Here is a 16,403-nt window from a genome sequence, read left to right on the forward strand (position 1 = left end):
CTGAGTTAGTAAGTTGTCATTATTTTAGTTGATACATACAAACATCCATACATCCACCCTCACAAACTTTCGCATTTATAATATTACGTAGTATGGTACGCATGTATTCGATCGTTGTCCCATATGTCTTGCTACTTGCTGTTATTTGTGAAGAGTTATGTCCTTTATCTCCGACAATATTTATCAGATCTTCATTAAAATTAGACACTACACGTTTTATAATATACACTTTAAAATAATAAAAGAATTATTAAAATCGGTGCAAATTTAACGGAGATATGAAGTAAAATTGACTAAAAAAATCATTCCATTTCCCGAAGGAAACTTATTGTTTATCGGGATTAAAAGTATCTATATGTTGACCCGGAATATCAGCTACCAATATACCAAATTTTATTTAAATCCGTTCAGTGGTTTTCACTTGATCCCTGGACAGACAGACAAAAATTTTTAATAATCTGTTTTGGACTCAGTATCGATTATAAAGCATCCCCCAGTCAAAGTTTTCAATTTATATTAAATGTACAAAAATCTTCTAGTTGCAGTTTTATTATAAGTATAGATTTATAGATCAGATATTATTATCATAGGGTCGGTGAAGTTAAGAGATCAAATTAAAAGTAAAAATTGGGTGCCCATTGCATTAGATTTAGGCTTCTATCTATTAACTCTTCTTATTTCTGCAGTATGGTTGCCTGGCGCAGAGATCGCCTTTTAGCGATAAGGCCGCCATTGTAGCTAAGTACAACTATCGTCGTTTTATGTTGTTATTATATGTATTTCTTGGTGTGCAATAAAGTATACTTTCTTTCATGACAGTTTTTTTTTTGCTTCATTGCTTCAAAAAAAAATGGCATTAATACTACGTAATTTTTTTTAACAAATCTTAAATGAGTAAGTGTGAATAATAAAAATAATTGTATTAAAAATAAGTACGGCGCAATGAATGAATGAATGAATGAATAAGTACACTTTTATTGTGCACCAAAGAAAAAAAGTAGTTACAGAGGTATAGAGCAATAGAGTTACAATTTTGAGAGTATTTAAAAGATTGAAGAAATCATTTATTGCATGCACAGATTTTCCTAGTTTCCTTCATTGAATATCATAGAATTCTGCAAAGTCACGCTTGCTTCAAAAACCTTAAAATTACCTACCTAGGCAAGTTTTTTTTTTTTTATTCCATGAAAAACCATCGCATATAAACAGAGTAACGCCTTGCAGGGCTTGCCAGGAGCACGTCCTGCAACAAGCTGTCCTGAAGCGTAAGTACTACACTTACATTTTGCAATAGTTACAATCGTTTATTGGTTTCATCTAAAATCTTTTCAATTTTAAGTCTTAATGGTACCTATCCATGAGCATACAAAAACTGCTTCCACGATAAAGTAGTAAGCATCATAAACTTAAAAGCAATTTTATTAAAACAATGTTTCCTTAGCACCGTATCGTTAAATTTACTCTCTCGACAGTAGCACTTATTAAGATCTTCGAGATTCATAGAAAAGAAAATTATATAGAATTAACGCTTTTTAATGTATCAGACGTACCTATTATTTATTTAATTTCCGGAACCAATTATTAAATTTTAGGCTAAATGAGTCAATGCTTTTTATTTAGAGGTACCTATACCTACTCGCTGCATAATGATTTTTGAGCACAGAGTAGATTATGAGCATGCATGAACATACATTTAGGTACAATAAATAATAGCTTTTGTTGTCCTGCTGAGTTCCTCTGTTTTGAAATAAATATATTTTAATAAAAAAAACAAGGATAACAATGAGATTTATAACTTCCCAATACATCAATAAATCGACATTCTTGTAGAATATCACTACTATATTACATCCCACAAAATTCAGAACATACAGAAACCGTATAGATACACGACAAATATTGTGGCATAAAAACCACTCCACTTTAGTATAGTTTCTCGAACAAATGGTTAGTCACTTCATACCATTTGGCAGTTGGCAGTTATTATTAGAACATAATATATTATATTCCAAATGTTTACCATAAAATGGGAAACACTTTATTAGTTAGCATTATTCAGCGGGTGTAAAAAGAAATGTCCTCGTGGCGTTTTTACGTTTTTAGGCCACAGTGCACATGCAATGGTGACTGAATGGGTGGGAGGGTTCTATATTATGTTCGTAATTATGTGTTGCATCCGTAGTGTTTGGCTCTGCCGACGATATCCTTAGTGGTACTAAGAGGATACAAACACTGCAATACTTGTATCCTCTTTGGACAAAAAACGGAACCTGTCTATAACGTAACTGTAACTTGTTGGTTCGAGTATAAATAGTTATTACTAAATTCTTATTATTTAACTTTTATTGTTTTAATTAAACTTGTTATTTAGTAAAATTAAATGGAAAATTATGGTTTTCTTAGGGTTAAGGTATTACAAACAAAATACTGTATTTAAACTATAAAACAATTATAATTAAACGTTTCTGAACGACCAAGCACTTACCTTGCCTGACGCTAACTTTGACAGTTAATCAACGCCGAAAAATTCCCGTTTTTGTTGCTTCGCAAATTTAATAAATTCCGTAATTCTGAACAATTTGTGATAACTGTGAGCTGATATATACTACGGAAGATGGTGGCACGGGTTGCTGGCGTTTTCGATGAAAAGTTAACGGAGGCAATAGCAAACTCAAAGATTTTAGTAGTCGGCGCCGGCGGTATAGGTTGTGAAATTCTAAAAAATCTCGTTCTCACCGGCTTTCCTTACATAGAAATCGTAAGTTCCACTGTTTAATGACTCATTAATAGTTTATTACTATGTTATAAATGTCCTATATATCGTGAAAATGTTGCACATTCCAGATCGACCTTGATACAATCGACGTAAGCAATCTAAACAGGCAGTTCTTATTTCACAAAGAGCATGTTGGAAAGTCGAAAGCTCAGGTGGCGAAGGACAGCGCGCTCAGTTTCAACCCCAGCGTGAATATCATCGCACATCATGATAGTGTGATTAGGTTAGTATTTTGTCGTCAGAGGTAAATGAACTTTTATGGCGGAAACTACGTCGACTATAATATTGTAATGATTTGCATCCACAATACTGAAGCATACGATTTTTTTTATCAATTACCACTGGTAGTTCTTGATTGCTAGATTAATTGTGTATTGAAATAGTGTATAAAGTGCTAAAAGCCAGTGTTGCTAATTTGATAAAACACATTTTTTTTTTAATTGTCTTGTGTAATTTTTGCTCTTGGAACTATGAAATAGGTGGCTTTATATATAATTTAACACAATTTAGTTTTGTATTTCATTTGTATAAAACAGAATTAGCCACATTTATGTAATACTGCCTTATTAACTAATAAGTAATAATAAATAAATACACTATGACAATACACACATCGCCATCTAGCCAACACAACAACAAAAACATTTATTTTACTCTAAAAGCACTTTAGAAACATCAAGTCTGTTTGTGGTGACTTCTAAGAAAAAGCTTGCTGAAAAAGGTAGTCTGGTATACCCAGTGATGGACAACTAACAGTGAGAATTATAAAAAACTTAGGTAGTCTGATAAAATGTTGCCTGTATAAAAATTCTCTTTTTTTTCTTGCCCCCTGTGGTTATTTGTTGTGTACATCACTTTTCATGTAGATTGCCGTCAGCATCTGAGGATCAATATAGAAAGCATGAGTGACATTGGTCTATGTATTAAAATGTTCAATAACATATTATTTCAGTAATGATTATGGTGTCAATTACTTCAAACAATTCAACATGGTGATGAATGCGTTGGACAATCGTGTGGCGCGTAACCATGTGAACAGGATGTGCTTGGCTGCCAATATTCCTTTGATTGAAACTGGCACTGCTGGATATGCTGGACAGGTAAAATTTTATATCTTTGGAAAAGTGTCTGGTTATTCTTTTAGTTTTTGGCTTTTAGGATTGTTAAATCAACATGTTGCACTCAGCTAATATCATTATTATTAATTAATACATTCATTTAAAGACAAATAAATATTTTGAATTAATATGATTCCTCTTATATTTATTATACAATACACCAGATTGATGTCTTTGCTCGTTAGTACTTAAATTGTTTTTCAAATATTTGATGACATATGCATATATTAAGAGCATGTTATTCTCTAATTTAAAGTTTATCAAAGTCGTAAATTGCCTCATGTGATCCTGCAATATGCATTTCGCATTTATTTGATTTTTATACTGGGTTGACAGGATCTGATAGGTTAAATCTTAATAGATATAGCAACTTAAATATTGACACTAATTATTGTGGTCAGTGGAAATACCTAATTCTATTTAGTATTACTATTGGATCATCAAACTCTAATGTGCATGATTTTGTGTTATAATGAAATTTGTAATTGTAAAAAACAAAATTGTTAAATGTTCTATAAATCACCTATTTTTAGGTGGAACTCATCCAAAAAGGTCAAACTCAATGCTATGAATGTCAACCAAAAGCGCCACAGAAGTCCTTCCCAGGCTGTACCATAAGAAATACACCATCAGAGCCAATCCATTGCATTGTATGGGCCAAGCATCTTTTTAACCAATTATTTGGTGAAGAAGACCCAGACCAGGATGTGAGCCCTGACACTGCAGACCCTGAGGCAGCGGGAGACGCAGGGGCCTCTGCCCTAAGAACTGAAGGAACTGAAGCTGGTAATGTAGAACGAAAAAGCACAAGAGCATGGGCATCAGAGACAAATTATGATCCAGAAAAGCTGTTTTCGAAACTATTTGGTGATGACATTCGTTATTTGTTATCTATGGAAAATTTATGGAAAAAGCGTCGTCCGCCCACTCCTTTGACATGGAATAATTTACCAGGGAAAGGAAATCCTACTGCTCAACATTCAGGATTACCTGATCAGAGGGTGTGGTCAATGCATGAATGTGCTCAGGTAACATAACAATTTTTTTAACTTGTCTTGTCAATTATAACACATTATGTAGTTATGCTAGCCCACAGACTGTCAAAACTTTTTTTGAAAAACTGAAATGTCCACTATAGCTAATTTGGCGGACGATGTATTCATTTCTCATTCAGTTTTTCAACTACCTTCATGCTGTTAAAATCGCATAATTTCACTCTCATGATTTTTTCCTAACGCAGCTAAAGAAGTATTATTAGAAAATTGCTGTTGTCCAAGGTTATTAGGGCTTTTTACAAATCCCATGAAAGTTTTGTTTTCCTTGGACAAAAAGTTGTTCTCCATCCTACCAATTAAATCTATGCTAAAAATTAAGTTGAAAAGGTGTTAAAGAAGGGCAAAAAGACTTTTGCATTTATAATATTACTAGATGTGCCCTGCGGCTTCGCCCGCGTAATTTTATATGAGATTTTTAATTTTTTTCACAAACATTTTTTTATGTTACGTAAATTTTTTTTAATGAAAAGTATACTATATTATTTCTAATACCTCAAAGAATATGTATAAAAAGTTTCATGAAGATCGGTTCAGTAGTTTTCGCGTGAGAGCGTAACAAACAAACTTAACATTCACATTTATAATATTATTAGTTTAGTAGGGAAGTATGGAGGTTATTGCCATTGCTACATTTTGATAATTGTTTCTTTGTTAGATAAGTTCGTAAGCAACTCTGTTATTTGTTTTAAAAAATATTAGGCAAATTGTTAAATATCTCATTATTTCTAGGTATTTGGAGACAGTTGCAAGGCATTACAAGCAGACCTCAAAAATCGTCCAGAAGGTGACCACCTAGTGTGGGATAAGGACGAAAAGAGTGCTATGGACTTTGTGACAGCATGTGCAAACATCCGTGCACACATCTTCAACATTCCACTGAAATCACGCTTTGAGATTAAATGTATGTAGTCCCTTTTATTTATTAACACTTTTGGAATGGTTTGTGTAACTATAAACTGAACGGCAACCCTTCGGATTTGCAATGTTTAATTATTAAATATACTACAATTATATATAAAATTTCTCTTCTATTCCGTTATATTCTATTCCATTTCATTCTATTCTATTCTGTTCTTTTCTAGTCCAGTCTAATCAGTTCTGTTCTGTTCTGTTCTATATATTCCTTTCTATTCTAGTTTAGTATTGTCTAGTCTAGTCTGTTCTGTTCTATTTGGTTGTATTCTATTCTGGTCTAGTGTATTCTATCCAATTCTATTATGTTCTGTTCTAGTCTAGTCTAGTCCAGTATGTTCTGTTCTATTCTATTCTATTCTATTCTATTCTATTCTTTTCTGGTCTAGTCTATTCTATTCTATTATGTTCTGTTCTAGTCTAGTCTAGTCCAGTCTGTTCTATTATATTCTGTCCCATTCAGTTCCATTTTGTTCTGTTCTGTTCCATTCTATTATGTTCTATGCTAATCTGTTCTGTGCTATTCTATTCTGTTCTGGTCTAATCTATTCTTTTATTTTCTGTTCCATTCTATTATATTTTATTCTGTTCTGTTGACTTCTTTTCTGTTCTGCATTTATTTATAATATTTATTATGTCTAGCATATTATTTGTTAATCGCTGATATTGTCATTACACTAGTACTTTCATTGAACAATTCCACCAGCAATGGCAGGCAACATCATCCCAGCTATAGCTACAGCCAACGCGATAGTAGCTGGTCTAGCAGTGCTGCGAGCACAGAACCTGCTCAAAGGAGAGACTCGAGCGTGCACCAGTGTTTACCTGCGCCCCAAGGTCAACCATCGCGGACAACTGTTTGTTCCCGAGAAAAGTGAGTAAAGTGATCTCAAAATTAGTAGCTTAAATAAATCAACACCCTTTTCCTTCTTAACTAAAATAGGTCCTTCAAAAATGTTATTTTTTGTGGATCAAAAGAAGTCATATTTTCTATATTCAAATAGGTAAGAGGGCACTTGTGACATTGTAGATACAAATTATTAGCCCAATTAAAGTAAATGGTCACAATTTTTTTAAGATGTGTTCACATAAAAAATATAAACATATCATGCATGTTGTCTTTGTAAATATTAAATGGTGAAGATGTAATATTAAATTTTTTTTTTTTAATATTTGAAAAACTAATTAAGAAATAAAGATTCATTTAAAAAAAAAAATTATAAGTTAATGACCTAGGACAGTGATGTTTACCATATCCATAGGATACTTTTTAATCTTCAAACCATTAACGCATGCGCCTGTTATATATATATGGGTTGTTATTTTGACTACTGCACAGATTTTTTCAGGCTTATTCTAAATTGCTTTTTAAATTCTAACTTTATGTTTCACCAAAAAGAAATTCCCTACTAGGTGTCACTTAAAATGTTATTTGAACTATCATAAATCATGCACTATCTTTCCAGCTTTAACCGCGCCAAACCCGAAATGCTACGTATGTGCTTCAAAACCAGAAGTGGCCCTCGCTTGCAATCTCAAACAACTAACACTCAAGGATCTCAATGCAGCTTTCAAAGATGGTCTGAACATGCAAGCGCCAGATGCAGTTGTAGAAGGCAAAGGCCTGGTTGTACTATCATCAGAACCTGGTGAAACTGACCATAACAATGAGAAAACTCTAGAAGAAATTGGATTAAACGATGGAAGTGCTTTAGTAGTAGACGATTTCCTGCAAAACTACGAAGTCCGTGTAATATTACAACAGAAGGATGAGGAGAAATCGTGGCGTTTAGTTACAGACCCAGACATTCCAATGCCGGGGCCGAAGGAAGAGAAACCTGCAAACGGATCGAATGGTGCTGATGAACCCAAACCAGGTCCATCGTGTTCTAAGGAAGACAGTGATAGTGACATGGAGATAATTGAGGAGGATGATACCGGAGAACCTGCACCTAAGCCACCCAAGCGCAGGAAGGTTGGGATGAACAATGAAATTGTTGATTTGTGCTAGTAATGTCTTATTGATCATTGTTTGTATTCTCATTGTCACAAACAATGGCAGTTATGAATAGAATATTTATAATAAACTTTATGCTGGTCGCATATTACAGGCGAGACGATTGCGGCTGATTTTTTGTACTCGAAATTCCGTATCGTATATTTATATATCAATGCGTTTAAATTATTTGAAAATAGAATTCTTGACTAGGAAAGTCGCGTACTGATTATTATCTCAACCATTTTGAAATAATGTTTAAAATTACTTTAGCAATATGTTTCTCTAGCCCGCATTGGAGCAGCATGGTGGGTCCAAGATCTATATTCCTCTGCTGTCAGAGGAGATATACATGGTATAACACTACAAAAGTGGCTGTCAAAAAATTTTAATTAGCTAAAAAATTACTTTTAATTCTCTATGACCCACATCTTCAAAATCCGAAATACATTTTGGGAACTCAAATAAGACGCTGCATCATAATGACTGTGCGAGATTCAATATGCATTTCGTGTCTTACTTTAAACAGTGTCTGGAAATCAGGACCATGTACTTACAGAATAATTCGTTGCTTACGGTTCGTCTTGCAATGTGCAATTATCTTTATACAGTTTAAGTATAGCAAAGTTAAACGCACATTTAACAACGTGCCGTGCTATACTGTTACGAGCTAATTTATAAGAATCGGATAATTGATTCTTGTTCCTTTATTTATTTACTGACATAAAGCATATAATTTTCTAAACGTGTAGACTGTAGTAGTAGATTTTGCCCTTACGTAGATTTTTTTCTGTATATAAAATGTTGCCTCAAATGATTGTTAAACTCAGTTGACACCAAATTTAGCTAGTCAGTACCAGTAGCCACTGAGTAAAGTTGCCATCAAATAACGCCCAAATTATTATAAAACCAGCTGTTGCACGTGACTTCGTAATAACATATAGCCTATGTTACTTAAGCTTTCTTTTGGTGAAGAAATGCTTAACATCGGTCCAGTACTTTCGGAGCCTATTGGGTACAAACAAAATATTTTTAAGAGGAAAATTTTCTCTTAAAAACCTACGTAATTGTAACTGCAAACCGAGTTGAAATGAACTCAGTTGGAAAATTAAAAAAAAAACGTTCAGAATGCTTTCCACTATCCTTAGTTAATTTATTTTGTAGACAGAATCGGCCTGCCCGCATACAAACGTAATCGCATGGTCACCCTACTGTTCATTCTAGAATTCTAAGGTACATATCGATTCGCTCGCTCCCAACCTTACGGAGTTAACAAAATGTGGTCTAGTTTTTAAGGTCCTTTTTAAATAAAATGAAAGCAACATATGCAATAAATACAAGTGTAGTTAAACTTTGTTTTTACTATCAACTTGTAGAACTTTTGTATTACTAATAAATAATTAATTGTACAAAGAATTTAATTTCATGTTTTGAACTTCGAATTGATTTTAAAACTAGTAGGTAATCTTGCTGAAACGTTTAAACTTCCGAATAATGAAAAGCAACGTTAAAAATGAGATTTTAATATTTTTGTGACTTCTTTATTTACACAAACGTCAATATAAGGCACTTAGGGCTATATTAATTAACGTAGCATAACGACGGAATAGAGAAGTATTTCCACGCTCTGATAAAAAATAAATAAAGTGTTACAAAACACTCCTTACAATCCGATGTTACGCCACGTTTAACAAGGCGTTTGATAAATTAAATATTTTAGATCGTCTTCACTTTTCAGTATTCGGCTGTAATTGAGTAATTATTGAATACGTAGCTAATGAAGAAATTTTGTAAACTACCTTATAAATAAGATAATAAGTTGTAAGTTTAACTTTCTAAAATACTACCTACTTCTCAAAAATAAAGAATGGTTATGAAATATGAAGTTTTATTTTACCTTTTAAGGCATTTTTGCTGACAAAAATCACTAACCTTTGAAAAAATCTAGGTATCTTAGTCTTAGATCTTCTCCCACCTGACATTGGGTAATCTGTGTTAAGCCCGAAGAAAAAAAAAATATATCCAGAAAGTCATTCATCATCAGATATATAAATCTAAGCGGTGGTAGAGCTGCTGTCACAAAAGTTCTCTTCTCTTGTTGGTTTCTGTTCTTTTGTACTGCCCCATTTTTTTCTTTTTGTTGTGTAGAAATAAATTGTATAAATATATTTTTTTTTATCTGCATGCATGAATCTTCTCGCGTTGTTTAATATATTGTCAATAGAAACTATGGCAATTATGGGCACGAATTGAAATGTGTATGGCAATATTTCTTTCCACATCCTTATCAACCCGCTAGGCGTCGACGTCCCGGGACATCATATACGTACATAATATATATAATGAGAATATAGTGTTAAATTTTATTTATATTCATTGAAAGTACCGGCGCGCAAGTGTAGCCAAGCCGGCCTACCGCAGACTTCCGGGCGACCCCGCACTTCGCTTTGCACCTATTCGTTGACCCATTTAGACTTTGCACATTTGGTGATGTTCTGTGCAACCTTGTTTACATTTGTGGGTTCGATTATTTTTATGCTCCTGGAGATCCTGGATACCGCTTACCTTCCACTGCGCCAACTACATTATTATAGATTTTAAAAAAAACGAGGGAATAAATGACATTAGGTAAATTTATTTAAGTAACACAAATCATGTTAGAAGATAGGACACTTATCGAATACTACTTAAATTATTCAAATTCTTATGCAAAACATTAATAAAAACTAAAACTTTAATCTGCACAATAATCATTGAATAGAGAGAATAAAGTATTAAATACTTAAAATTAAAAATGATTTTATAAATCAGAGATCCAAATACAACATGTAAATGAACCCGAAATATTACTTTAGATGCTTTAGACATACATTATTTAGTGTCTCTGAGACACAAAAACGCTAATAGTTTTAGAGTAAACCACTGCCATCGTTTTAACTAAAAGATATCAAATACTCACATGGTAAATAAAAATCAAGTGACTCATGACACTTGACGAGATACGCGTTCCGTAGCGTAGGTACTATACGCGTGTCGGTCTTTTATATTCAATAGGGTAATAAACAAGCTTTTCGGTAGCCTGCCTTCGGTTCCAATTGTAGCCACAATAAACAGACACACTTGAGATTCAAAAGTGAGCCTACTTGAACTAAATGAACCTTAATTTTTTTAAGAACTAAATATATGGTCTTTACACAATCTCCTATACATGGATATTATATGAAAAATTTGCCTGGTGCTATATTGTTAGTTATACTAAAAAAATCTTTATTCAATTTTAATGGCTCATTTGAATAATAGTTTATTGATACAAATCTATCACGCCACAATATAGAAAGCAGAAATGCCATTATAAATGCAAAATTGGGCATGTCAGTCTGAATTTACAAATATGGATTTATATTAATTCACTTCACAAATTATTACTTCATGCTCCATTAACACCACTTAATATTTTTTACTGGACAATAGCAAAGAATTTTTAGCAATCAATATTAATCAATGACTATATATCAATTTTTAAGTACAATACTTATTAATTTAGAAAGTGATTCAAATATTGAGTTTCACTTAACACTCACAAGTATGAGAATAGTATAAGCACCTTACTTTTGAAGATTTCACATTGAAAAGTTCTAGTATATGTATAAATGCTAGATAATTATGTATGGAGAAGGATTCAGGATAATAATATTTCATTAGCTGTTTTTGTAAGAGCAAAGATTAAGATACAATTTTTCTATTACATAATATCATGTCTTAACCACGATAAATGACTTGAAACCATGCAAATTTTCACAAGTTTAAGATCAAAATGCTATCGAGAATTCGACTCTGTGTTTATAACGTTGTAAGTGTTATTAAGTTTAACTAGTTACTTAACAATAAAACAAAACCATATTCTTTTCAGCTCAAATTTAAAAATTCATTTATATATTAATTGCTTACATTTTCTAATAACACACAATACAAGACATAATGAGTACATTTTCCTGCATAAAAGAACAGGTTACAATAAACAAGTTGTATTATCTGTTTGTCCCAAAAGAAGACTTATATAATAAAAAAAAAATTATAATATAATTCTTGCATTTAGATTTGCTTCATGCACAACCAGAATTATCTGATGGATACTGATAATGTGACTATATTAGTCACATAATTGTACAAAATGCTAGAATTTTTTTCACCCATATTTTAAAGATACAAAGTTTGAAAAAGACCATAACTTTAAGCTTTATATGTATTTATGAAAACAGATTCAAAGCACATTGTGCAAGTTGGTGGGATACCTATGGCAGGTACAAGAGTATAATAATGAAGAGGGAACAAGACTAAATACTTTCTGAGAATCCACCAGTGTATTAACTAAATACCAAAAAACTTGCTGCCTTACCTTAGGTGTTATGGTAATAAACAAACAACTAGTGACTAATCTAAAAGTAGTAGTACTAATATTTTGCAAGTAATGTCATCATTAACAACCCATTAGCTGCTCCCAGGATGAGAAGGGTTTCAGCCGTAGTCCACATTGCTGACCAAGTGCAGTTTGATGGACTTGGCACATCTTTGAGAACATTATGGAAAACAGGCAAGCAAACCTGCAAGCAAGCTGCTGCTTAAAGCAAGTGATATTAAAACGCACATACTTAGAAAAGTTGAAAATACTTAGTTAGAAGAGGTGCATACTGAGTTTGAAACTCTGCCTCCCAAATTCCTTGCCACTGGGCCATCACCGCTTAAGTGTCGAGTAATATCAATTTATCTTCAATGGGGTTAGTTCAAAAGGACACTGTTCCTGCTCCGCATTGATGCATAAACGTAGCATTATTTTGGGGAAATACAAAAACAACCAGAAGATGCTAAATTTCTTCCAGCAGGTTTCAAGTGCTGCTGTTCTTGGCGGCAACCAATGCTTGTTGGGCGATCTAGCCAGCGGCATTACACTAGATCGTAATTAGTCTAAGAAGCAGAATATCAATTTAAGGCACAAAGAGATCTCTTCACACCATTATTAGTGTTCCCTAAGATGTTAGCAAGTCACTTCACACTAGCGTTATAGGATAGTTTGCTTAAACAGACAGGCCAATAGCTGATCTTTTTGTTCTTGCTCTTGCTCTATCAGTGTTATTAGACTTCCCAATAGATATAATATGTGGCCTTGCTAGAAGATAAAAATTGACAAGTACCTGTAGATTCTGTCCTGATCTTGCTTGTTATTTTAATAATAAGTGTCAACCCCTGCCAAAACTGACTGTTTTTGCAACTCAGACCCACCACTACCTTTACATTAAAATGCTTTCAAGTCTTTCTACTAACACTGACATCTATTACTAAACCCAAGGTAAGTAACATAATGCAGGAAAACTACAGACACCAATGTTTTATTAATTTACTACACTACTTTTAAAACAGTCAATTATATTAACATTTACAAAATGCTAATATAATTAATGAGATACCACCCAAACATTAGTTCTTTTTTTTTTACATTTTACTATACACTGGTATTATGGTATGATATAAAATAAAGAACTATTAATTCTCAGGTAGCATACCATATTCAATAAGAAACTTCTCGACATTTGAAGCGTAAAAATCATCTCCCAGTTCAAATATCAACTGGACGAAGTTACCAATGATCTGTCCTCCCTTATAGACTAATAAGGCTGGTACACCATCAACACGAAAATGCCTACTCAACCCAGCTATATCAGCAGCGATGCGACAAAACTTTATATAAGGATAATCACCTGCTAAAATATTTAAGCAGCCATCCATACTCTCGCATGCCTGCACATTATGATTATAAATGTGGACAATTATAGTGACTTTGGAATCTTCTTTATCAATTGCGCTCAAAAACTCATCCTGAGTTTTCAGAGTTACAACCTTACCAAATTTAGGTGCTTTCTGGAGCTGTGTCATCAGTTCCTGCATCCTCTGCTGTTGATATTGCATGAGAAAACCTTCGTCTAGTAGCTCGTTCAGTTCATCTTCCAGTTCATCGATTTCTTTCGTTTCTTCCTCTTCGCGAGCTGTTTTAACGGTCATAGTGAGCTTCTTAGCTAGGACGAATCGTTCTTTTGCTTGTATTTCACGATTTGCGGCTTCCAACGCTTTGAACCTTCGCCAATCTTCCAATACGCCCTTAGGGCCAGTATTACTGGCAGTACCGTTCCAGTTATTAACGGGAGTGGGATCGACGCTGGTTGACACTACTTCCGAAGACTTGCCTTCTGCTTCATCTCCGCTTCGACTGTCTTCATCCTCAGATCCCTCGTCTTCGCTGCTGCTGCAATAGTTTTGTAACTTCTCACCAAGAATTTTATCTTCCAAGGTAGCCATTTTGCTATGGACCTTTTTACACAATTTCAACTTTTCAGTTGCGCCCTGCTTAGGGACTTAAGACCTTGTAATAAATAAAATTGATTGCGATTTTAATATAAATTTTTAGATGCGCGACCAAATTATAAACAAAAGCAAAAGCTACCACAGCTATAGAATACAGATTACAGATGATATCATCATCGACTCCACACTCCACAGATAAGGTATGCAATAATAAATTATTCAATTACATTTGATTGGCTATACGGCGATACACCTTTGCCTTTTCCCTATGGGGAAACAACGAATGATCAAGAATGGTTGAACGTTTTAAACACCTACATGGGAAACCCAAAATTTACAAAATTTTTAGGTAAATCACCTATCCATTTATTCTTGTTGTTTCATTCGTGTCGCATTCGGTAATTCTATGGTCTGCGGCTGTCAGTGCCAACTGACAGTATATACTGTCAAGGAGACAACCAATCAACAGTAAACTGTCACTTTGCTAAAAACCGACGCGGTTAGCGGCTTCTCATTTTCAGCAAATCTTCGTAAATAAGTAATTAACATTTCATACTAATATACACTAACAGTTAAATATTAACGGGTGACAAATAACTTAAGTATTTCTATTTATTGCAGATAAACTACCAAAATGGCGGCGGCAATGCCTATCAACCCCAAACCCTTCCTAAACAGCCTAACAGGAAAGTCAGTTTTAGTGAAACTAAAATGGGGACACGAATACAAAGGTCTTTTAGTTTCTGCTGACGGTTACATGAACTTACAGTTGGCTAATACAGAAGAACTTGTCGATGGATCTTGTACAGGTTAGTAGTTGAGAAAAATAACCTCTAAAGTTGCAAACTCTATGTTGTGTCGCTATATATAATAACTTGGACTTCCCACCTAAAGGGTCACACTGGTGTACCAGAGGTCATGAACAAATATACTATCTATATTCTTTTTTTTGTAGGTAATCTTGGAGAAGTCCTAATTAGATGTAACAATGTTCTCTATGTAAGAGGGGCTGAAGAAGAAGATGAAGAAGGTGAAATGAAGGAATAATTACACAACTTGTATGTCACTTTTCCAAATAAAAACATTGCCAAATTACTTCTGAACCAACACACATTTGATAAAATAATTATTGTTGTAAATAAGGCTAAAAGCGCATTGAAAATGTTTGTTAGTTAGCTAAATTTATATTTTTACAGCTATATAATTGGATGTAGCTATACTAAACTGATTTAAACCATTATGGTGAAGAAAACCCTTTTGAGGAAACCTGCATGCCTGAGAGTTCTCCTTAAGGCTCTCAAAGGTGTCTGTGAAGAGTTCACTAATCCACACTGGGCCCGCATGGTGGACTATGGCCTTAACCCCTTCTTTGTGGGACAAGTCCTATGCCCTGTAGTGGGCTGATGATGAAAATGATGAAATAAATGTGGCATAACAATGAAAAGTAATGCAGTGTTTTGTCACACACTGTCAGCACCTTTCTGAGTGTGAATAACACTGCATAAGTAGTAAGATGTTTCACCACAATTCTTCATAAAGTACTAAATGCCTCAAAACTCAGTTTGGGATGGATCCTTTTTGTTTGTCCTTTTTGTTTGAATAATTGCATCCAATTATTCTTGTTGTCATCTTACAATTTCTGATAGTAATCTTAAATCTGCTACTTGGATTGGACCTCTTCACTATGCCAGTCAAGACTAGATTTGTCCATGATCATGGAATAAAATAAGCCAGCTAATGAGTTATTTGACTGTTTTCCAGTACTGAATTCTGTGAAAAATCACTAATTTCAGTATTGGAAAACACTTCCCAAATCCCACGATTGCAATAGTTGTTGGATTATATCAGTGAACTAGGATAATGTGAAAGTTGATAGAATCAGCATTGTAAAACTTTAAATGTTAACTATTGCAGGTTAAGGCAGGTGCCAGAAATGTATCATTTGCTTTACCAAATCACAGATATATGTTAATCGAATTGGGCAACTATACATATTATCTAATCTGCTTATTATTTAGCTGCTTTATTTGCAACTTAATTAAAAGTGATTTGAAGAATGGCATAGTTTATATAAATTTAAAATAATTACCTAGTTTAATAACTACTTTAAGGTTACATATAAGTTTCTTAAGACTATGTATAATGTGATTTTTCTAACCTTAATATAAGGGAAACAAACTTCTATCGTTTTT

The 16,403-nt window shown here is 33.5% G+C and overlaps 3 protein-coding genes across 3 annotated transcripts; 2 read left to right on the forward strand and 1 right to left on the reverse strand.

Annotated features, from left to right (window-relative positions):
• The first annotated feature begins 2,497 nt into the window (after positions 1 to 2,497).
• LOC120630316 (SUMO-activating enzyme subunit 2) lies at positions 2,498 to 9,736 on the forward strand. The gene is made up of 7 exons (XM_039899505.1): positions 2,498 to 2,758; positions 2,845 to 2,999; positions 3,729 to 3,876; positions 4,428 to 4,922; positions 5,679 to 5,850; positions 6,568 to 6,735; positions 7,328 to 9,736. Exons 1-7 carry the CDS (start codon positions 2,615 to 2,617, stop codon positions 7,870 to 7,872), a joined length of 1,827 nt encoding a protein of 608 aa, XP_039755439.1. The 5' UTR covers positions 2,498 to 2,614; the 3' UTR covers positions 7,873 to 9,736.
• Positions 9,737 to 13,327: 3,591 nt separating this feature from the next.
• On the reverse strand, positions 13,328 to 14,338 carry LOC120630445 (phosducin-like protein). Its single transcript, XM_039899681.1, has one exon. It carries the CDS (start codon positions 14,203 to 14,205, stop codon positions 13,396 to 13,398), a length of 810 nt encoding a protein of 269 aa, XP_039755615.1. The 5' UTR covers positions 14,206 to 14,338; the 3' UTR covers positions 13,328 to 13,395.
• A 330-nt stretch (positions 14,339 to 14,668) lies between these two features.
• On the forward strand, positions 14,669 to 15,306 carry LOC120630672 (small nuclear ribonucleoprotein F). Its single transcript, XM_039899942.1, has 3 exons — positions 14,669 to 14,749; positions 14,833 to 15,020; positions 15,167 to 15,306. The coding sequence occupies exons 2-3, from the start codon at positions 14,846 to 14,848 to the stop codon at positions 15,256 to 15,258; spliced, it is 267 nt and encodes an 88-aa protein (XP_039755876.1). The 5' UTR covers positions 14,669 to 14,749; positions 14,833 to 14,845; the 3' UTR covers positions 15,259 to 15,306.
• The last annotated feature ends 1,097 nt before the right edge of the window (positions 15,307 to 16,403 follow it).

This window comes from Pararge aegeria, chromosome 16, assembly GCF_905163445.1.
Source record: "Pararge aegeria chromosome 16, ilParAegt1.1, whole genome shotgun sequence".
Classification (NCBI taxonomy): domain Eukaryota; kingdom Metazoa; phylum Arthropoda; class Insecta; order Lepidoptera; family Nymphalidae; genus Pararge; species Pararge aegeria.

Coding starts and splice junctions, on each gene's coding strand:
- LOC120630316 (XM_039899505.1), top strand. CDS start 2,615: ATGGTGGCACGGGTTGCTGGCGTTTTCGATGAAAAGTTAACGGAGGCA. Junction 2,759..2,844: donor GCTTTCCTTACATAGAAATC/GTAAGTTCCACT, acceptor TGCACATTCCAG/ATCGACCTTGATACAATCGA. Junction 5,851..6,567: donor ATCACGCTTTGAGATTAAAT/GTATGTAGTCCC, acceptor CAATTCCACCAG/CAATGGCAGGCAACATCATC.
- LOC120630445 (XM_039899681.1), bottom strand. CDS start 14,205: ATGGCTACCTTGGAAGATAAAATTCTTGGTGAGAAGTTACAAAACTAT.
- LOC120630672 (XM_039899942.1), top strand. CDS start 14,846: ATGGCGGCGGCAATGCCTATCAACCCCAAACCCTTCCTAAACAGCCTA. Junction 15,021..15,166: donor TGTCGATGGATCTTGTACAG/GTTAGTAGTTGA, acceptor TTTTTTTTGTAG/GTAATCTTGGAGAAGTCCTA.